At 42.5% G+C, this 24219-nt stretch overlaps 1 protein-coding gene across 50 annotated transcripts in view; it reads right to left on the bottom strand.

The window, feature by feature from the left end:
- RIMS2 (regulating synaptic membrane exocytosis 2) overlaps positions 1-24219 on the bottom strand; it is a 360961-nt gene that overhangs the window by 262185 nt on the left and 74557 nt on the right. For all 50 annotated transcript variants that reach the window (XM_088675810.1, XM_088675811.1, XM_088675812.1 and 47 more), the window contains one exon: positions 7659-7927. In XM_088675810.1, the coding sequence (XP_088531936.1) occupies positions 7659-7927 (269 nt within the window). The remainder of the gene's footprint in view (positions 1-7658; positions 7928-24219) is intronic.

Raw genomic sequence — 24219 nt, 5'->3', positions numbered from 1 at the left:
GAAACACATAAGCTTTCATTCTTGTTTTAGATTAGCCATGATTTAGCCATTTTTAACTATGAATAATCTTAACTACAACTAAATGAAATAACCTGACATTATAAACCATGATACTGGTTTGTTTCAACATGTCCTAGTTAAGACTGATCACAGTTTGTCTACATTCAGATGTCAGGACAGGTTGTGGTTAATCTAGAATCGAAGCAAAATTTGCCAGACTCCACCTTGTGGACACATGGAAGGAAGGGAGGGAGGGAGGGAGGGAGGGAGGGAGGAGTATGCAAGATCAAGACTAGCTGCAGCTCACTTTCATAACACTAAACCAATGCCATGTTTTAGCATTATATCCAAAAGAAACCACCATCTCTTAATCTTGTATATAAGAGAAACTAAAGCCCTGCTCTCTCTCTCTGTTATTTAAAGGTGCTCCATAGTGCTCCATGCAAGTAGTAATGAAATATTGTGTTCTGTCTCCATTTATTATTTACATTAGCTGCTTTTTTGTTATTTGTTCAACTATAGAGATAGTGACTCTGCATGTGATGTGTATATTTAAAATGAGCCAGAAAGAAAGGTAAGCTATTTGGCTCTTAGACAAGATCAGACTGACAAAGCATGTTGTGACTATCAGGAACCAAGAGTCCAAAGTCCTCATTTAGGAAAAGAAATATCTATATTTAGTTCTATATCACTCAAGAGGTTATTTTTAACACAATAAATTATTGGTTAACGGTTCATCATCCACAGCTAGGTGGACAAAATGATACAAGGAATGATTGAAGCCAAAACCATTATTTACATCCATTTCATTTAAGTTTATTTTTGGGCTCCTCAAACCTTTTGCTCATTCCTGCTTTTCTTTCCCCTTTTGATTCTTTTACCTTCCAGATCCTGAGCTTCTCTTTCTTATTTTTTCTATAATCTGCATTCCCTGTGTGAATAAGTGCTTCTTTATACCTTATAGAATCAGACGTTTAGAATAAATGAATACAACAACAATCTAACTTTCAACCTACTGATCACAGGCAGTACTAAATTCCAAGTTTACATTGTATATTATACCAAATTAAAGTCCCTCATGACGACAAGAAGAGAAATAGAATTGCAGAGTTGGAAGGGATCTCAAGGGCCATCTAATCCAATCCCCTATGATGCAGTAATCACAGCTAAAATCTTCATGACATCCAATCTCTGCTTTAAAACTTCCAAGGAAGGTGAGTCCACCACCTCATGGGAGTCTATTCCAGTGTCGAACAGCTCCTACTATCAGAAAGTTCTTCCTGATGTTTGGTCAGAATCCCATTTGTTGTAATTTGAATCTAGCCTCCAGAGCATGAGAAAACAATCTTACTCCGTATGTGACAGACCTTTAGATATTTGAAGATGGCTATCATTGTCTCAGTTTCTTCTTTACCAGGCTAAACATATCAAATTCCCTCAACCATTCCTCATAAGGCTTGGTTTCCACATCCTTGATTATATTTGAAACTCTCCTCTGCACATGTTCCAGCTTGTCAATATCCTTCTTAAAATGTGGTGCCCAGAACTGGACACAGTACCCCAGGTAGGGTCTGTCCAAAAATAGAGGGCTACTATTACTTCCCTTGACCGGGACATTATACTTCTGTTGATGTAGCCAAAAATAGCATAGGTTGTGTTTTTTTTGCTGCTACATCACACTGTTGTGACTCATTGTAACCTTGTGGTCTTCCCACAAGTACTACCAGCAATCCAGGTGTCCCCTATGTTACATTGGTGCAGCTTGTTATTTGTCCCTATTGAAATTCATTTTGTTAGTTTGGCTCAGTTCTCCAATCTGTTAAAGTAATCTTCAATCACAATTCTGTTCTCAGTAGCAACTGGCTGCCCCTCCCAGTTTGGTATCATCTGAGAATCTGATGAGCTTCCCCTTAATATCTTCATCCAAATCATTTATTGAAGAACAGGTACAGGACAGAACCCTGTGGCACCCTACTTGTAACTTTTTTCCAGGATGACATCTGTTCCACAATACTCTGAGATTACGGTACATCCAGAAGCTCCTTTAGTACCCTTGGGTGCAGGTCATCAGGCCCTGGAGATCTGAATCCATTTTAAATAGCTTGATGTTCCATGACCACCTCTGTTCCAATCTTGGGCTGCAGCTCCCTCCTCGCATTGTTTATTCTGTTATCACCAAGTTGGGCACTACTTTCATTTTGGCTAAAGACAGAGGCAAAGTAGATGTTGAGCAGTTATACCTTCTGTCTTTTAGGTGTTGAGCAGTTCTGCCTTCTGTCTTGTCACCCAATAGCATTTCTCCATCTTCTCCACACAAGGGACCTACTACTGGCTTGTTCTTCCTCTTACTTCAAACATATCCAAAGAAACCTATTATTATTATTATCTGAAGAAGTGTGCATGCACACGAAAGCTCATACCAAAATATAAACTTAGTTGGTCTTTAAGGTGCTACTGAAGGAATTTTTATTATTATTATTATTATCATCATCATCATCATCATCATCCTCCAGCCGGGGATCTGGGTAATTTCAGGGTTATCCAGCATGTGTAGGGGTTGGGCTAGCTCTGGAGAACATATGTTCAAGCAGATAGTCCGCCCCCCTCGATTGCCGCCACTGGAGGGGGAGGGCAATGATAGCCTCTTGGCGTATGGTCAATGCCTCCCCCTAGCCCCATTTACAGTATATTTTGATGCTGTGATGCTTCACCACGTGACCCCCAATGCACGCCGTCGGCTGCTTCCCGAGAATGAGTCTGCTTCTGCTGTGTGCACTGTAAGGTTACCTCCTCCTACCTGGCCAATCCCCCCGGCAACACCTCCCCAAGCTGGATTGGACAGGTAACTGTGTGGGCGGAGACCACCAGTATCCAGCCCGGGAAGGCAGCGCCGGCCTCCAAACTTCTAGGGCTGCCCCAGGGATCCCTTTTTATGTGAGGAACGGTCATTCTTCAATTTCTTATACATTCCCTGCTTAAATCTCAGCTCCTCTGTAAGCTCCTTTCAAAGCCACAATAGTTTTTTTAGGCTGGCTCTTATGCTGCCATCCTCTGGACCTCTTGTGTAGGAGGCACTTGAAAAAGGGCCTCAGGTGATCATCTTGGGATCATGGAACATAACTTTCTCACCCACCCCTTTCCCTCTGCAGTCTCCTAGGCTCATTGAAAAGTTAGGGAGTCCATTGTAAAGGCATAGGATATAATGTGAGGGGCTTCAGATGAAAGGGGGAGTTGGTTGAGCTCTCTCCGCCCCTCCACCCCATGTGAATGAAGGAGCAACTTCTAGTGCAATGTTATGCGTGTCCACTCAGAATTAAATCCCACTGAGTTTACAAGGCTTACTCCCAGGCGTATATACAATTGCAGCTTTAGAATCCAAGCCAATTAATTTAAGGTCCGTATAGTTAAAGCTATGGTTTTCCCAGTAGTGATATATGGAAGTGAGAGCTGGACCATAAAGAAGGCTGATCGTCGAAGAATTGATGCTTTTGAATTATGGTGCTGGAGGAGACTCTTGAGAGTCCCATGGACTGCAAGAAGATCAAACCTATCCATTCTGAAGGAAATCAGCCCCGAGTGCTCACTGGAAGGACAGATCATGAAGCTGAGGCTACAATACTTTGGCCACCTCATGAGAAGAGAAGAATCCTTGGAAAAGACTCTGATGTTGGGAAAGATTGAGGGCACTAGGAGAAGGGGACGACAGAGGACTAGATGGTTGGACAGTGTTCCCGAAGCTACAAACTTGAGTTTGACCAAACTGCGGGAGGCAGTGCAAGACAGGAGTGCCTGGCGTGCTATGGTCCAATGGGTCATGAAGAGTCGGACACGACTAAACAACAACAACAGGATGAATTGATAAAATTACTTGAGAGTCATACTCACTTCCAGCTATAATTATCACATTAGCACAAAGGTGGAATTTTACAACAGCATTTCCCCTTAAAACGATTAAGATTCAGAAGTACTCTGCAACTTTCAAGTCTTTCTGGTGTCTAGAACAAAGCAGTGTTTGTTTTGTACATGCTGAGTATAGAATCAGTACCTGCTGCTTGGCTACTGTAGCATGTAACTGAATTCAGAAAGGACAGCTGTAGCACTATAGAGAATGAAAAGGGTCCATCGCCAAAATATTTGTCCAGGAAAGGTTCATTTTGAGCATATTCTGGGTGCAATAATATCTATTCATGTTATTTCATATTCTAATGATTGGGACATTGTGACCTCTTGAATCATAAGTCAAACTGTTTAGGCAGTAGTCAATCTGCAAATGATGCAATTGTGATACGTCTTTGTATATTGCACTGCCAAAGTATATTTAGGATACGATATATTTCTCCCAACATAATTTTCAAAGCAACAAAAGTAGTTCTGACAGTACTCAGAAACAGATTTTTTAAATTCTCATTAATTTAAAACGACTAGACTTAGGATAAATTCATATATGCATTTTCATATGTGACATGTATAACCTGCATATGTGGAACATCACTTACAAGATGACAAAGCAAGTTTTGATGTTGTCCATCAAAACTTGCTTTGTCATCTGGTAAGTGATGGCGTGCTCTGATCCATGGGGGTCACGAAGAGTTGGACACAACTAAACGACTACACAACAACAAATTTTACATTACAAAAGATCCTGAACTTTTTTCCATCATTGTAATTCAGATTTTACGCTATGAGTAGCCAATGTGATATCCTCTAGATCAAGCATCCCCAAACTGCGGCCCTCCAGATGTTTTGGCCTACAAATCCCATGATCCCTAGCTAACAGGACCAGTGGTCAGGGATGATGGGAACTGCAGTCCAAAACATCTGGAGGGCCGAAGTTTGGGGATGCCTGCTCTAGATCCTGTTGGACTACAGCTTCCATCACCCACAGCCAGTATAGCCAACTGTTAGAGAATATAGATAGCCACCCCTGCCTGCACCCCTGAATTATGGTGCTGGAGGAGACTCTTGAGAGTCCCATGGACTGCAAGAAGATCAAACTATCAATTCTGAAGGAAATCAGCCCTGAGTGCTCACTGGAAGGACAGATCATGAAGCTGAGGCTCCAATACTTTGGCCACATCATGAGAAGAGAAGACTCCCTGGAAAAGACCCTGATGTTGGGAAAGATTGAGGGCACAAGGAGAAGGGGACGACAGAGGACGAGATGGTTGACAGTGCTCTGGAAGCTACCAACATGAGTTTGACCAAACTGCGGGAGGCAGTGCAAGACAGGAGTGCCTGGCGTGCTCTGGTCCATGGGGTCACGAAGAGTCGGACACGACTGAACGACTAAACAACAACAACCCTGCCTGCATCACACAGATCGGGTTATTCTTCTGCAAATTTGTAAGCCATGGTCAGTTTCAAGTTATCAGAATATAGCCTTCCATTCTCCTATTCATAATAATATTTATATACCACCCTCTCATAAAAAGTATCAAAGCACTGTAGCAATATAATAAGAAAATCATTAAAAGCAGTGTGGAGCAATTATTCAAAAATTTAAACTGCATAGGCTTGTCATCATTAAAAAAGTCTTTAGAGACACCCAAAAATCAAAAGCAAGGATGCCTGTCAAATCTCTGCTGGGAGATTGTTTCACAGACTAGCGACACTAAATGCCATGAAGCTCACTGGGTGACCTTGGGCCAGGGACTGCCTCTCAACCTAACCTACCTCACAGGGTTGTTGTGGGAATTGAATGAGGAGGAGCTGAAGTGGCTTAAAATCAGACTTTAATAATCTGGATAATTAGATAATAATTACTTGAATACACATTGCCTGTACAATTGGTTGATCCATTATCTAAATGTACTGGTTTATAAATTAAGGTTTTACTGATGCTGACCTTCCAGTCTAAAATAACCTCAATCCACTTTCCCATGTGAATCTCAGAGTGATCACTTGCTGACCTCTGTAACAAAGTAGAACCAAGCTGTAATTGTTCACAACTGTGTCTGTACAAAGGCATATTGAGATTTGTACCCAAGAGTAGTAGGAAGGTCTTAAGCAAACATTATTGGTTTCTCCCCACAACAGTTCTGTGCATAGCTGTCAAGTTCTCCCTTTTTTAAGGGAAATTCCCTTATGCTGAATAGGCTTCCTCGTGAGAAAGGGGGAAACTTGACAGCTATGGTTCTGTGGTCTCAGTCTCCCTACAATAGTTGAGCCAAAGCACTTAGAATTATACCCTTGACAGCTCCGCAGTTTCTCTTGTAAAAATGAAGAGCCCACAAGATTCCACCTTCTGTACATATTTAAGAAAAATATTAGCTATGAATAGTATTGTGCTATCACCCTTTAACAATGAATTCAGCGGCCAGACACCATGTTGTGTGTCTCAAGACAACGAATATAATTAAGGAGCACTTGTAGCCAATCAGTATTTGACCTGCCAATTTAAAATGGAGCAAAGGACAATGAGCAAAGAAGCAGTTCAATCTGGTAGGTTCTAGTAAGAAAGCTTGATTTGCTTACATTTTTCAAGAATTCTATTTCATGACAATCACAGCTAAAAAGGAACAAAAAATTTATCTAAAGCCACAATCCTAACCCCATTTATTCCAATGAATTCAATGGGACTTAAGTCAAAGTAAACATGGTTAGAATTGCGCTAATAGCCAATCCAGATTTGAAAGGCTAGAGTTTGTTATTTTAAAGATAAAGTATCTAATTTAATCAAAGCTAAAGGTACAGTCAGCATTTTTTATAAACTAGATGTAGAGCATGAGATTGTTCATATAGCCTACAGATGCCTATTAAAGTCCAGAAAATTCAAATGACCATTCTTAAAGTTAAATTCTTTACATGTCTAGTCAAAAGTCCCACTGCGTTCAATGGGGCATACTCCCAAGTAAGTGGATACAGAATTTCAACACTATTGTGCCATCAACTTAGTAGCAAATAAATAGAACTGACCACAATGGGACTCATTTCTGAGTAAACATGCATAGGATTCTGCTGCAAGTCATTATATCAGCATAGGTAAGTTTGTAAATGAGCTGGAAACAGTAGTAAAGTTCAAGAAACGAGAAAATTCACTAGGCTGTTCAACTTGTATGATTCCTAGACACGTATACCAATATTTTAATAGGGCTTAGAGGTATTTTCCCTCAGTGTGGAATATATTAATTTAAGAAGAAGACCACTAAGAAAGCAGAACATCCATAAACTACAGTTTGAGGAAAAAGTAATTTAAATTGTACCCAACTAAAATATGCAATTAGCAGTCCCCCTTGAGCAGTTAATGTATTTCTGATTTAGGCCTCAGATGTATAAAATCCATTCTCTCAGCACATACACAGATGTAGAAAGAGAGATGAATCTCTGACATTTTGAACTAGTGAAAATTCCAATTTTTATGCATCTTTTATCTAATTTATGCTGCAGAATTAACGGCCTAACTTTGGGTCTTTTTCATTCCACAAAGGCAAAATGGAGCCCTTCCTAATTTACAGGAAAGTGTATGCTCACTTACAGAATCATCCCAATATAAATGGTAAGGAAATAATAATGCAGACCTTGCATACTTCTGAAAATAAATGCTTCTTTATATTCTGCTTAGATGAAACAACTTATTAAAAATGAAAAAATGAAAAGATATTATGACTCATAAACATATGACAACTCCTATTTTGAAGTATAATGAGCCAATTCCTTACCTGTCTGCTGTGTCACCTGCTACCTTCCCTCCTGAGCCGTTTATGGAGTCTTGCCTTGTGAGCCCTTGAGATCTACCTCGTTCCAACCCTGATATGGATTGCTCTTGCAGCTTTGCTTTTTTCTCCTGAGGTGCTTCTTCGTTACGCAGCCCTCTAAAAACTTCTTGATCAGGCTTCTGTGGTGTATTTGTTCCACTATTATAAAACCAGGCTCCAGATTTTGTGAGGATTTCTTGTTGTTTTCGGCACGAGTTACATACCCACATTACCTATATATAAAGTAATAGAGGAAAAGTGTATTAGTTTCCCAGAAGGCGGAAAACAAAGGCTATTTCACACCAAATTTGTGCCAAATACAGGCCTAGTTATCCATAAAAGGTAAAGGGACCCCTGACCATTAGGTCCAGTCGTGACCGACTCTGGGGTTGCGCGCTCATCTCGCATTATTGGCCGAGGGAGCCGGCGTATAGCTTCCAGGTCATGTGGCCAGCATGACAAAGCCGCTTCTGGCAAACCAGAGCAGCACATGGAAACGCCGTTTACCTTCCCGCTGTAGCGGTTCCTATTTATCTACTTGCATTTTGACGTGCTTTCGAACTGCTAGGTTGGCAAACAGCCTCTTAAACACCACTTTATCATAATAGCCATTTGTTTAATCATATTTTAGATCACACACAGGTGCTTCTTAGTCCATCAATAAAACCACAACCACAAATGAACAACCACACCCTAGGCCAAACCCAACCTCTCAACTCCAAAGGAACACAAGCAAACAGCAGAGAACCAGCACAAGCAACACTGACAAAAAAACCCACAATAAATTTAAAAAATCCTTCTAGTAGCACCTTAGAGACCAACTAAGTTTGTCATAGGTATGGGCTTTTGTGTGCACCAGACCCTTATGTATAGTCAGAGGGTGGGGAGGGGTATTACTCAGAAGGGTGGTGCGAATGGGTGATTGTAACAAAAACAAACAAACCCACATATACCAAGTAGAATAGAAACATCGCCACCCCACCCCCACCTCCACCCATCTTTCCCCCATCTACCTCTCCCCCCTTCCCCCCCAATGCCTCAACAAATGAAACTGATTTGTAAAAATGTTATGAGAGACATTGCACATATTTCTGTAAATCAAGAAAATATTTAATAAAAAACAAAAACAAAATAAAATAAAATAACAAATGTTTTTACAACAGGGCAATCCCATGCATGCTCACTAAATAGAAACATGCTATTTTCTATTTCCTTCTCAGAACTGGCCCTCTGCCTAACCTTAATGGCTCACGACATAGTATCCCACTGATCAGACAAGCAGCAGGCCTGGGGTAGGCGGGGCTCCAGTGCCCTTTTCATCGCTCTCAGCTGTTCCTCAATTAGCTGAGCAGCACAAGGGGAAATGTAGGCCACTAGTAAGCTTTGGAAAAAACTTAATAGCAGCATGGAGCCAATTGTCATGGGAATCACAGGGGAGAGAAGCTTTAGCCAGCTGATGAAGAGCTAACCAGCAACAGGGAAAGGGTTGGGAAATATAGAGTGTGAAGTGAATGTTTACTCTCTCTCACACACACACACACACACACACACTCCACAGAGAGATGGTGGACTCTCCTTTCTTGGATATTTTTAAGCAGAGGATGGGTGGCCTTCTGTCATGTATGAGCTAGTTGAGATTTCTGCATTGCTGGGTCCCTGAGGGTCCCTTCCAACTCTATAATTCTATGATTCAACACACACACAATGGGAAGGGGAAATTCTAACCAGCAAAGTCGGAAGGAAATGAAACGCCAAAAGTATTTATGGTCACTCTTAATAACCTAATCATCACAGTATATACTTTCTGCATTTCATTTCCTTCTGACACTTTGTAATTCCACCCTCGACTGTGTCTGTGTGTGTCTGAGTTACACACCTGTAACTCAAAGTAATACTTCTGATGAAACTGATAGACTGTAGTCTATGAAAGTTTATACTATAATAAAGTTGTTAGGGTGTTTCCAGGTTGGAATGGAATATCACAAATGGGTCATTGACAACAGTTTCTTTTCTTTTATCGGATTTTAAGCAGAAAGGGTTAATCTGAATTAACGGGGGTGGGGTGGGGAAATAATACAACCTGGCATTTTGATGCCAAAAACATTGTGTGGACACTGAAGCCAATAGGAGAACATTTCAATCTCCCAGGACATTCAATACAGGATCTCAAAGCAGCTGTCTTATTACAAAAGAATTTCAGAAATAGACTTGAAAGAAAAGTTGCTGAATTACAACTTATTACTAAAACTGAAAACTATGGACAGACCTGGTCTGAATAGAAATATTGAATTCTTGTGTCATTACATATGCTAAAACTATTTTTGGTCATCTGCATACTATCACTTGCTTTTTCCTGTAGGACTAATTGCAGTCGTTAACAGTCGTCAACAGGTTTACCATACCCATTGAGTCAATCACCCTTCTCCTACTACGATACCCTTCTGAGAAATCCCCCATCCCACCCTCCCACTATATATAAGGGTCTGGTGACTTCTGTTTCAGTGTATCTGAAAAAGTGTGCATGCACACAAAAGCTTATACCAAGAACAAACTTAGTTGGTCTCTAAGGTGCTACAACTAGCATATTAAAAATATAGTGTATCCAAACAGGAACTGAAATTTAACTTGTCATTCATCACTGTTTGCTATGCAACATGCTTACTCCACCTCCCATGTTTTGCCCATGAGACCTTATGTATTTCCTCACACTGATGTGTATGGTCTGTTAATCACTTTAGCTACTACTACAGTATATGCTTAAATTAGTTTATTTCACTTTTTAAAGACTGTTTTACAGCATGTAATGTTTAAAATATTTTAATTTCTTTTTTCTAACACTTCTCTGATTGCCACAAGAACACATATGCTTTAATCCCCTTTTTGTTGCTCTGTATTTTCTTCCAGTGCTTTGAGGCCTAGTGAAGAGGAACAGAACCAATGCATACCACACGTATGCAAAAACAAAACTGAAACCTTTTTCTTTTCTGGTGACAACAGCACCTCCTAAAGGAATAAATGTATCTTGTTCTTACATTGGAGAGCTCAGTTTGTAACCTATGACTTGCTTATCCTCACAGAAATTAGAATAATCTGATACCATACATATTTTTTTAAAGGATTTATAAAATATTTGAACCCTTATCTTAAATATTTTATTCAGCATGTTAAAATAAAACATTCCATAATTTATTTTTTTCCAATTTTTCGGGGAAAAACAAAAAAGGCTTTAGGAAAAAAATGGGAAGAAGTCCCACTGTCCCACTGTTGTCATCTGCTTTTTTAAATATGAAGTTGTTTTAAATAAGGTAGATAAGCAATTGTATGCTGGAGCTACACAGCATACAAAGAACCAGGGAACTAAAGAACACCTGGTGATTCATGGAGGACAATCTTACTTAGCCATGAGCGATTGCCAAAGAATAATAAGATTATAGATCCATTTGAAGCCTAGCTTCAACTTGACTTCAGGTTCAACTGTTTAGTTGGCATCCATCTCTCTCTCTCGAGACAATGGAAGAGTGTGCCATTGGGGGTAAAAGCAAACCGCTGGAGAGTTGCAGTGCCTACTGAGATTGTAGAGACCTCGAAGAGACAGTGGGGCAGATGAAAGCATCCAGTTTTGCTGTTACAAATGCACCATGGCGTTTCTTCTCCCTGCACTTCTCTCAGTGGTCATTTCTTTTCTGGTCACTGCTTTGGACCCACAATCTGACTGTGTCTCCAGGCACTGTGGTCACCTGCAAGGGATTCCCATACAGCAGGGTTAATGTTGCCAACCTTCATGTCACGTTAGCAGACATCTTTATAAAACATAGTTGGTCTGCCAATCCTTGGGAATCCTGCCATTTTCCATTTTGTGCAAACATGCTGGGAATGTGGGCTTGGGAGAACACATATTTGTTTGGAATTCTGTCCTGCCATGTGATGCCGCAAATCTTCCTGATGCAGCGCACGATTCACGTCCACAATTCACTTCCATAAAGCAGCATGGTCAACATGCAAGCCTGGTAGACCTTCATCTTGGTATTGATAGTTAGCATCACATTCTCCCATACCTTTTGGGAGAGGTGAGCCATTGCCATAGCTGCCTTACCAATACACTTAGCGTCAACAAAAAGGTTGCTAGTTATGGTGGAAGCCAGGTAGAAAAAACTGTCCATCATTTCAAGCTTGTGGTAACCACTGCTGATGTGTGGAGTGCTGATGACATTCTGACACAGGATGCTGGTCTTCATTGGGCTGGTGGTAAGGCCGGACTCCCTGCAGGCTTGGGTAAAATGAGTCAATGTAGAGCTTTCTTCTGAGTGCACTGTCAAGGCTGTGTCATCTGCAAACAACGTTTCTTGGATAAGGACCTGCAGCACTTTTGTAGCAGGTAGAACAGACCCCGTCGGTCCTCGAATGAAAGTACATACTGTCTTCAGTCAAACTGGAGGCATATGAGAGCAAAGGCAGAAGAATATGCCAAAGAGAGTTGGGGTGAGAACACAGCCCTATTTCAAAGTGCTCTTTATCTAGAAGGTGTCTGAGAATGATACTTACTTTCAGAGTCAGACACCTATGTGGGATGGCACACCCCATGCACCACAAGCCAGCATGGGACATGGAGGCAAGGTGTTTTCCCAGGCTGCTGCAACTGGCCTCTCGCCAGCCTGGGAAGTGGGTGCAAGCCTGCCCAACATTTGGCCAATCATGGCTGGGCAGGCTACAGGACTCCGCCCAGGGGCAAGCAGGAATGAGGCGAAAGGCTTCACTCTGGTCCACTGCTAGGATATATAAACCCAGGCTTCTTCCACCACCTTGTACGGCGGTAAATTAACTTGTGAAGATTTTTTTGTGAAAGGAAGTCTATATATAGTATAAAGAAATAAATGAATGGATAAAACACACAAAATTGTATGGAAAGAAAATTGTTGTTGTTCATGTTATACATTTGCCACCTTAAATTTAATTATGTTATAACTTTTTGTATTAAAGCCAAAAAACTGATTAAGTTATAGTGCATATATAAATTTTAAAGAACCTATAATATGGTCTGTTTTAAAAAGCAAACACCTCCTGCATGCATACATTTTGAAGCATTAAAATGTTATAGTAAAGAGAGGAAGCTATTCATGGCACAGGCTGGAGCACCACCTTGTGCCCAGTACTGGTATTGCTTTATTCCTGGAGAATGCTGAAAGCAGGTTTCAATTCTTCCTTCACGGCACACTTCCACAGCCTTCTCTTGCGGTGTTGGGAACAAGGATCCATGACACAAGACATGTGTGACTCCAGCATTGTGACCTTCTACAAGAACAAAGGTGACCACCAAGACTGCAACAACAACATGGGGATCTCCCTGCTGAGTACTGTGGGGAAAGCCTTTGCCAGTGTAGTTTTCAACAGATTATAGTCACTTGCTGACAGGGTTTCGAGTCACAATGCAGCTCTAGAACTCAGAGGAGAGGTCAACAGTCAACATGATTTTCTCACTGCACCAGCTGCAGGAAAAATGTTGAGAGGAGAGACACCCCTTGTTCATTGCCTTCATAGACATGATGAAGGCCTTTGACCTCGTCAGCTGAAAAGGATTATTTACAATGCTCAACAAGATAGGGTGTCCACCTAAGCTTCACAAGGTGATTGTGTCCTTCCACAAGAACATGTGCGACACTATCTAATATGATGGCTAATCCTCAGACACCTTCCCTATAAAGAGCGGTGTGGAAAGGGGCTGTGTTCTTGCTCCAACCCTCTTTGGCATGTTTTCCCCCCTATTGCTCTCATATGCTTTCAGCTCAACTGAAAAATGTGTGGACATCCATACAAGGAGCGACAGGAGTCTGTTCAACCTGATATATCACTGTGCCAAGACAAAAGTCCAAAGTCCAATGGGTCCTTATCCAAGAGATGTTGTTTGCAGATGACACAGCCTTGACAGTGCACTCTGAGGAAGTTCTACAGAGACTCACTGACCATTTTACCCAAGCCTGCACTGAGTTTGGCCTTACTATCAGTATGACAAAGACCAACATCAGGTCAGGACGGTGCACATACCCCACACACTTGAGGTGGTAGGCAATTTTTTCTCACGAGGGAGGCTATTCAGCATAAGGGAATTTCCCTTTAAAAAAGGGAGAACTTGGCAGCTATGTTCCCAGTAATCAAGGCAGCCCAAACTCATAAGGCAGTGGTTGCTGGTGCCCATTTCCAGTAATCAAGGCAGCCCAAACTCAAAGTTATTTTTATAATGATGAGGATGACATTGGGCCCTCATTATTAATTATTATTTACATCAGGCACTGATTATGATTTATGGTACACTGGGGCCCTGATTAATTTTCTATGGCATTTTGGGGCATTGATTATTGGGCATAACAAATTTTGCTATGGGGCCCTCTGATTTCTAATTACGTCCCTGTTTTGTGGCTCCCAGTTTATTTTTTTTCTTCGGAAACGGGTCCAAGTGGCTCTTTTTGTCTTAAAGGTTGCAGACCCCTGACCAATACCAATATGAAGGTCTACCACGCTTGCATGTTGAGTATGCTGAAAGTGAGTTGTAAATTACAACCCAAGGAAGCAACACTACATGCACTGCATCAGGAGGATTTTAGGTATCACATGGCAGGACAGAATTCCAAAGCCCACATTCCATCATGTTTGCACTCCTGGCTCAGTGACGTCTACACTGGCTTGGTCACGTCCACATATAAGATGGCAGGATCCCCAAGGATGTGCTCTATGGCTTCTGGCACCAGGCTAATTGGTAGACCAACTCTGTTACAAAGATGTCTGCAAACATGAAGGCTGGCAACAGGGGCGTACACAGTGGGAATGTGGGTGGGGCTACATGGCCTGCGCTTTTCAGCTGTTCTGAGGAAGCGGCCCCAGGCTCCCGCTCCCCGCGCGGCACTCCAAAGACGTGCGGGGAGCGCGAGCCTGTGGCTGCCTCCTCCGCGCCTCCCAGCTGTTCCGAGGAGGCGCCCCTGCGCGAAGCTCCAGAGGCGCACGGGGAGCATAAGCCTGGGGCCGCCACGCTGTGCCCCTCAGCCTTTTGCTTCTGGGGGGGGCAACTGCCCCCCTGCCTACGCCCATGGCTGGCAACATTAACCTTGCGACTTGGGGTTCCCTTGCAGATGACCGCAGTGCCTGGAGACAGGCTGTCAAGTCGTGTATCTATAGCAGTGACCAGAGAAGAAATCACCACTGGGAGGAGCGCAGAGAGAGAAAATGCCATGGTGCATCTGCAACAGCACAACTGAATGCCTTCATCTGCCCCAGCTGCACTCAAACATGCCTCTCCCACATCAGTCTCTACAGTCACAGCAGACGCTGCAACCTTCCAACAACTTGACCTCACCCCCAAAGTGCACTCCTCCATTATCTCCCAAGACAGACAGATGCCAGCAATGTCTGGCATTATTTTTTAAATTTAAAAAGCCACTCATTTATTAATTTTAATATGCAATTTTCCATAAATACATTTGTTAAATTTTCTTTTCAGTGGACACAAGATGGAAGCAAAGCTCCATCACTACTTTAAATTCACTTGGAGGATCTCAGTAAAGATGCAGGCAAGACTTAAGTTAAAATCAAGGAACAAGTAGATTGTACAGTATAGATGTACAGTATACTGTATTCAAATATTATATGTTGGAGATTATGGGCAGGATTCACCTAATGAGCACTGTCAGCAGAAGCTCTGAGGAAGGATTTCTGCTTATACAATACTTTCCCATTTCTCTCCCTGCTGTGCCCCCTGCAGCCCCCCAAAATAGCTCTGGGGTAGCCAGGAGAACCCACAGAACAGTGTGCTGGGGAAGAAAGGGGATTGTTCTGTCTGACAAGCTGAAATGGAAAAATTGGAAGAGTGTGACATTGAATTACACCCTATATATTGGTGATGAGGTCTAAAATTATACATACATGATTTTTTAAAAAATGATCTGTAGAAATAATCCTTAACACAAATAAAGATCTTCACTGATAAACTAGTGCACATGGGAGGAGAGAAGGCTTATGTAGCCATGGATGGTTGTCTGAATGTAGTTAGAATGTTGAATTTAATGGACCTTTGATCTCATTCAGGAAGGCAACTTATAGGTCATTATGAAGAGTATCCAGTGATAACTACAGTTTATGCTCTATTACTATTTTACTCCAAAGAACAAAGGGAGGGATTATGGGGGTGACTACACTATATGTCAGGCAGCAATGTTTCCAAATACAATAATGACCTTTGCAAATGATAACAGGATACAAAGAAACATTATTCTAGTTACAGGTAGGTAGCCGTGTTGGTCTGAGTCGAAGCAAAATAAAAAAATTCCTTCAGTAGCACCTTAAAGACCAACTAAGTTTATATTTTGGTATGAGCTTTCGTGTGCATGCACACTTCTTCAGATACACCTGAAGAAGTGTGCATGCACACGAAAGCTCATACCAAAATATAAACTTAGTTGGTCTTTAAGGTGCTACTGAAGGAATTTTTTTATTTTGCAAGAAACATTATGTGATCTTTAAAATTCTCTGTTCACCTTTCCAAGATCAAAGCGGTTAACCAAAGGTTGCAGGTTCTAATCAGATTATTCAAATATTAAATGATTCAACTATCCAGTGAAGTAATGGAAGGGCTACACTCCCCTTTAAGTATCAAATGTGCACATTAAGATACTATTAGATTTGACTTTGGATACCCAGATAGCCTCTAAGTAATAAAGCAGGCATCCCCAAACTTCGAACCTCCAGATGTTTTAGACTACAATTCCCATCATCCCTGACCACTGGTCCTGTTAGCTAGGGGTCATGGGAATTGTAGGCCAAAACATCTGGAGGGCCGCAGTTTGGGGATGCCTGGAATAAAGCATCCAGGTTGAATTATTGTAATGCACTGCATGTGGGACTGCCCTTGTAGATCATTTGGAAACTGGCTGCAGTTCAAGCCACAGGTCTTCACTCTATATTAGAGGGGCGGGCTGAGCCCGCCCCCTGGTGGCCCGCCTCCATGCCCGCTCACAATTTGCTAATTGTGCAAGTGGGTGGGATCCATTTCCCAGGCAGCAAGCTCAGCCCAGAAGCTTCCTTTGCTGCCTAGGAAACAGTCCCATCCCTGGGGCTTCCCTGTCAGATCTCCATGGGCGGAGGAAATGACGGCCCACAACCAGGAAGGGTGAACGGACTTCTCCAACAGGCTGTGTACTGTCCTGGACCACATGCTGTGTCTAAAACACAGCATGAACAGAGAAGAATCTTCTGCCCCTCTCTGCAGATCTAAAGTTGGCTCTAAGGGGGCAGAAAACAAGCACCTCCCTCCCTCAAAAGTGCACACTTGGAAGAGGCAGAGGCTTATTCTGCATCTGCACCCAACAGGACACAGAAGCGGGTTAAGCACATGTGTCTTTACCTTTCTTATCCAGATCAGAGCTGGAAAGGAGAAGCAGAGGTATGTGGGCTTGATCTGCCCCTGCAGATGATCAGTTGGGCACAGATGCAAGCTCACACGCCTCTGATCTCCCTCTAGCTTTGAGCTGGAGATGGCAGGAGGCAGCTTTTTATGGGTCTGCAATTTTACCCAGGAGGTGTAAGGCCAAAACAAATTCCAGGCTTCAGTAGAACTCTGTGGCAGGGAAAGGTTCATCTCTCTCTAACTCCATGTTTAGAAGTAGTCCCAGGCTCACCTCACTCACTTGAGCCTAACTCCCCTGATGCCATGGTGAGGGTGGTGCACAATAAATATTTTTATTTCAATTTTCAGTAAGTACAAAACAAGAAAACAATCAGAACCAAGTAATGCAAACATAAAACAGTAAACAAAAACAACAAAAAACTATATTCAGGCATGTAAAATAAGTACATTTGTTCATAGAGCAAGTAAAGGTAAAGGGGCCCCTGACCATCAGGTCCAGTCGTGTCCGACTCTGGGGTTGCGGCGCTCATCTCGCTCTATAGGCCGAGGGAGCCAGCATTTGTCCACAGACAGCTTCCGGGTCATGAGGCCAGCATGACAAAGCTGCTTCTGGCGAACCAGAGCAGCGCACGGAAACGCTGTTTACCTTCCCGCCGGAGCGGTCCCTATTTATCTACTTGCACTTTGATGTGCTTTCAAACTGCTAGGTGGGCAGGAGCTGGGACCGAGCAACGGGAGCTCACACCATTGCAGGGATTCGAACCGCTGACCTTCTGATCAGCAAGCCCTAGACTCTGTGGTTTAACCCACAGCGCCACCTGGGTCCCCCATAGAGCAAGTATTAGAGTCCATATCCTGAAAAAAAGATCAGTATTAGGTATATAAAACACATAGAAATTATATGTCCAACAAGTGTAATCTCAAATCTGTCATGCTTTTTGTGATAGCTGCCTTGCTCTATGTGGTCTGGAGGCAAGAAGGTATGTAAAAAAATATATTCTTTCATCTGAACCTTTCAGTTATTTAACACCATCTTCTGAAAGTCTGTTCCAAGTATCCCTGAGATACTGGTTGTGCCCACTATATGGGGTTTTTTCTGTGGCTGAACCCCCGCATACAGAAACACATTAGCTGCCAAATATGTCATCTTTGAGGCACCAAATTAGGGCTGTTCTCTTCTCCCAAGTTTTTAATGGCTGGTTGATTTACTGCTCCTATTGCTGTTCATATCTTAAGTTAGATGTTAGGTTCGATCTATTAGATTTGGATTTTATTCTTGAAAAGCATCAAATATTTCAAAGAAATGTGTTTTTAAAAAATTGAGATGGACTTTCCTCCTTATAATAAATGGCAGTTTTTACTTTTGAAAAAGGGTCACAATCCCTGCAATATTTCAGAAAAGCAAAGTATTTAAATGTAATAAATTGAGTGAAAGACAGCAGGTCAATTAACTGTACATTTCCCCCCCCCCTGTCTATTGCAATCCCTAATAAAAATTGCTATCAACACTGAAGAAGAAGAAGAAGAAGAAGAAGAAGAAGAAGAAGAAGAAGAAGAAGAAGAAGAAGAAGAAGAAGAAGAAGAAGAAGAAGAACCACCCCCTTTCATCAGCTGAACATGCAGACAGGCAGTAGGCCTGCTGATGTTATCTTCATTAGTGGGAGCTAGCAAATAGCAGGAGCCAGCAGAAAGCTCCAAAACTTTCTTATTATATTTACTGCATGGAGATGACAGAAAAGAAGCCTTTATTTTTTATGTTATACACAAATCTACAGGAAAATTTCTCCTCTCCCATTCTTTCCCTAAGCCACTAGTCTGTGCTGTAGTACTTTCTTTCATAAAGCAGTGAGGATATCAAGCTGGCCAAATGCCAGTTCTTTTATGCTCATTATTTGTCATACATCCATACTGATGCATTCAGCAATTCCTCTGTGCCCCACAAGCAAGGGGAAACCTTAAAATAAAATTCAAAAGGCTGAGAAGCTCAAAATTGTTTTCACACTGAACCTAAGGCTCTTAAACTATGTCATAGTTAGTTCTTTTAATTATAGATCAGTCTTATCAGCCTCGTCTGTAGTCACATGGAAGGAAGGATCATACTACAAGGTGAAGCACAAGGAATGCTACAAAAAAAGAGGTTCTACCACCAACTACTACAACAATGTGAGGTGGGCACACTGTCACCATCACTGAATCCTATCAATAGAACTTAATATGAGGTCATCATGCTGCTGTTTCTTAAAGCCCTACTGACCCTTTCAAAATGCATACAAACAAGTGGGCCTTACAACAGCATTTTGCAGTGTATCCCCCAATGGGGAAGTGTTTTTGTTGAGGATTCAGCCAGCCTAGAAACCTTGTACTAGTGCTCAGGACTCACTTGAATAGGAAACAGAATATTTCATCTTTCCCACCTCACTGAGGCCTTCCCCTGATGTGTTATATATTGTTAGAGGCCTGCCAGCCCCAAGCCTGGGCATTCACCATATTTCATATTTTTCCCATGTATAAGACGTCCCCTACTTTTGGGGGATGCACTATCCTTGTATAAGACGCTCTCAGATTTTTAGCCTTATTTTAAAGTAAAAAAAACCTAGTCTTATACACGGAAAAGTATGGTAATAGCATTTGTTTTACAGCTTAGAGGTTCTATTTACGATCAAGTGGTAGATAGATGATAGATAGATGTGCACATACACATCTACCCCACAAAATACTTACTATAAGCTAGGGTTGCCATATTTCCTTTATTTAGGAAGACCCCAAAAGTAGTGATTTTAAGCTTTTGGAGTTGTTTTTGCGGCTTTTTCCATCACATAGCCATACATCTGGGTTTTCCCTGACATTCTGCTGATTCAGCAAAATTGCCCCAGATGCCATTTTTACACCTGAAAACCAGGACTTTTCCTGACATATGGCAAGCCTATATAAGCTGTCTATGTATGTTTTGTTTTGCTTTCAATTGACATCCTAACATCTCTGTTGGAACTACTATCACAGAAAGTCTGAGCTCACACGTTCTGTCTTTCCCCCCCTCTGTCTTAGGGTTGACAGCTTTTTTGGCAGAGTTGATTAGCTTTTTTGACAAAATCACAAAAAATATGCCTTTTAAAAACTATTTTTATGGGAAATCGGCAAAAATGGCACTGCCAACATGGACTGCCACACTTTTCGCCGAATTCCGCCTAGACACGGCTGTCGACTACAGTATTCCGGATACGTCTGGGAAATCCCAGATGTATTGCAACCCTACTCTGTCTATGTAGCTGGGGTGGAGAACTAGCAGCCTACGGACTGCTTGTTGTCTGCAGCATTGTTCAGCTCACCAGATGTGGCAGGCCCACTCTTAATCACTGGGGCTTGCCACATCTGGTGAGCTGAACAATGCTGCAGACAACAAGCAGTCCGTAGGGAAGAGGAAGTGAAAAGGAAGAAAGAGATGATAATAATAGACCATAAAAGACTATAGAACACGAAGAGAGAGAGAAAGTGGGGGGGAGCAGAACTGCCACAGAAAGGAGGAGGAGACCTGGGAGGACAGTGGACGTATAAGGAAAGTATAAGGACTGCCACCTTGCAGTGAGCCATGGAGTAGGGGAGCCCAGATGGCAAGAAATATGGAGGGACATTGTGAACCTGGAGTAGGGAAGTGAATTGGATAATTCCTAGTGGTTTAGTGGGATTATTCTGATGGAAGCTATATGACTCGCTACCTCTCACACACCTTTCCTCAGGAGCCAGTCAGACAGATTTCATCAGAATAATCCCACTAAATCTCTAGGAACCAGCCAATCTGGGTCCTCACCTCACCCCATCCCTGCCCCCACTGCTGCAGCACCAGCATCGCAACTGTACCCTCACCTGCAGCTTTGCCTGCACTGCCACAACACAGCAGCTACGGTGAGGGCAATGGGAGTGTGTTGGTGGTGTAAACTAATCCCCTGCAGGGCTGGTAGCAGCACAACGGAGGGGCTTTGGATCCTGAAGCAAATGACCTCCCTTCGCCTAATGGACAAGCCACCCCATGCTACAGCTAACACCAAGATGCTGTTAAAAGTTTATTCTGTGTTACCTTGAGCCTTAAGTACATGTACTGAGACAAAATTACTTTCTTGAATTTTAAACTGATAAAATAGCCAGAGCTTAATTAGCCTCTTTTCTGGCAATGATTGCATTACCTTGTGATGGGGGGAATCTTTTAGGGACTGCATAATGGTTCTAGTTACAAGTAGGTAGCCGTGTTGGTCTGGCGTAGTCGAAACAAAATAATTTTTTTCCCTTTCAGTAGCACCTTGTTGTTGTTTAGTTGTTTATTTGTGTCCTACTCTTCATAGCCCCATGGACCATAGCACGCCAGGCACTCCTGTCTTCCACTGCCTCCTGCAGTTTGGTCAAACTCATGTTCATAGCTTCGAGAACACTGTCCAACCATCTCGTTCTCTGTCGTCCCCTTCTCCTAGTGCCCGCCATCTTTCCCAACATCAGGGTCTTTTTCAATGAGTCTTCTCTTCTCATGAGGTGGCCAAAGTATTGGAGCCTCAGCTTCAGGATCTGTCCTTCCAGTAACACCTTAGAGACCAACTAAGTTTGTCATTGGTATGAGCTTTCGTGTGCATGCACACTTCTTCAGATACACTGAAACAGAGTCTTCAGACTCTTATATAAAGTGTGAGGGTGGGAAGGGGTATTCTCAGGAGGGTGGTGGGAATGGGTGTTCACTGATAGGTGTGGAATCTCATTGATGACTGTTAACGACTGCAATTTGTCTTACAGGAAAAAGCAAGGGGTGAGATGGCTAAAGATAGCTTTATCATGTATAATGAGATAAGAATCCAATGTCTTTGTTCAGGCCAGGTCTCTCCAAGGTTCCAAGTTTTGTAATGAGTTGCAGTTCAGCAACTTCTCTTTCCAGTCTATTTCTGAAATTCTTTTGTAATAAGACAGCTACTTTGAGATTTTGTATAGAATGTGCTGGGAGATTGAAGTGTTCTCCTACTGGTTTCTCTGTCTTGTGATTCCTGATGTCAGATTTATGTCCATTTATCCTTTGGCGTAGGGTTTGGCCTGTTTGTCCAATATAAAGAGCTGAAGGGCATTGCTGGCATTTGATGGCATACACAATGCTAGAAGATGAGCAATTAAATAGTCCTGAGATGGTATGTTTGATGTTGTTGGGGCCAATAATGGTGTTGTCCGAGTGTATGTGGCAGCAAAGTTGGCATCTGGGTTTATTGCAGGCTCTGGTACCAGTGTCCATGTTAAGTCTGGTGGTTGTATGTGATTACTAGTGGTTTTCTGTTATTTTCTTTTGGGGGGGTTGGGCCAGACTAAAAAGAAAAACCTCTGCTACCCCTTTCTCCAGATTGCTCTCCCCCTTTGAACATGAAATCTGGCTAAGGTCTACATGCAGTCCTTGGACTGCAAGTTCCCCAGCCTTGCAGTAAAGCAACTTGGTGGGTTAATCTGAAGTTAGGTACTACTAGTTAGTTAGTTAGTTAGTTAGTTAATTTGTTTGTTTGTTTGTTTGTTTGTTTTTTAAAAAACAACCATTTATATACTGTATTCATAAGAATATCAGAGTGGTTTACAACAATAGTGCATAAAACCATGCAATAAAAACCTCCTTTGCAAAGTTGTGAAAGTGCTAACTAGGCTTTGGGAAGGAGGCCAGAGGAATCTAGGACCCTGTCAGAGTCCTCACACCTCCATCCCAAAAGGCTAGCACCTCAATTACCAGGATTTGGGAAGGCAGCACAAGGGCTGGGGGGGGGGGGGAGGTCAAATGTTGCCATGGGCCACATGCATTCATCGGGCCAGGTGAAAGACCACCCTGATCTAGATAATCAGTCTCATCCAGGAATACTTGCAATTTCTCCACAACCAAGTATACACCACCACATTTGCCAATAAGGGGGTGCACTGTTATTATACTCCATTGGGTCTAGACCAGACTATTTGAGATGTGGACACACCACTGCCTTTTTAAGGGCAGTCGGTACCAAATCACACAAATATGTGTTTACCACACCTCTGACCTGCTCAGTCACCCTACCCCACCAATCTTAAATAAGCCAGGACATACAAGGAACTAATGAGCAGGTGGTCAGGCACATCATTGCAAGTATCCTATACCCAACATAAGACCACATTAACTAGACAAGATCCCATAACACTGTGCTCAACATTGTGTTGGACTTCTCAGCCAGCACTGTCACAATAGCAGCATCACTACAGAGCCAAGCAGCTTTGTTCTTGATGTCTTTAGGCATCTGGTTATACTTAGTCACCAAGTGCTCCAGAGATCTGCCCCCTTGGTCATAAGCAACCAACTTCTAGACTACACAGAACAACTCTGCTGGACAGTTCCTAGAGAATGCAACCGAGGCAGTGAAGTAGGATCTCTTTGCTGCCCTCCCTGCCATGTGGTAGAATGTGTTATGAGCCTGAATATGAGCTTGGTCAGCTCTTGGGTAAGATTTACACCACTTACCCTCCTGGTCTGTTTCATCCCTCTCCTGGTCTATTTCATCAGCTACTTAGTATACCAAGGAACAAAATGGACTGCACAGCACTGGAGAGGGCCTACAGAAATGATCGTGTCAATGGCTCATAAGCATCACCATACCATAATGGAACTAGAACCACTACCTACTGGGGGGGAACTAGAGCAGTCAGAAATCTATCATCCCTTGGGGTGAACAATCCTAACTGGTGCCGCATCCTTGCAGGGGAGAATCATTTCTGCAAGTCCAGATCTCACCAGAACATGTCCTGACCATGACAATGGAGTGATATCCATCACCACTCTATTTCCAGACCACCATCCTTCCCACATGGTGTGAAGACTAAACCAATGCTATGTCTTGCTCTGTGTGTTGAGCCGTTGGCCATTTGAGACAGGCCCATGGCTGCCATGGATGTCTTCAACTCCCGTGTCAGACCTGCATCAACCTACAGTCATGTTACAAAGAAGAGCTTGGGCTTTGGGGTATTTTCTATTTTAAAAAATACCCAGTTGTGCCACACACTTTTATTGGTTGATTTTAAGTATTATTCATGGAAGAGACAAACCCAGGGTTGCTTTAGTTGCAGTGCCACACAGTGAGATTTAAACTCTTCCTCCTAAAAATGGCAGCC

This window comes from Zootoca vivipara, chromosome 8 (assembly GCF_965207765.1).
Source record: "Zootoca vivipara chromosome 8, rZooViv2.hap1.1, whole genome shotgun sequence".
Taxonomy (NCBI): domain Eukaryota; kingdom Metazoa; phylum Chordata; class Lepidosauria; order Squamata; family Lacertidae; genus Zootoca; species Zootoca vivipara.
This window is presented reverse-complemented; position numbering and strand designations above follow the sequence as displayed.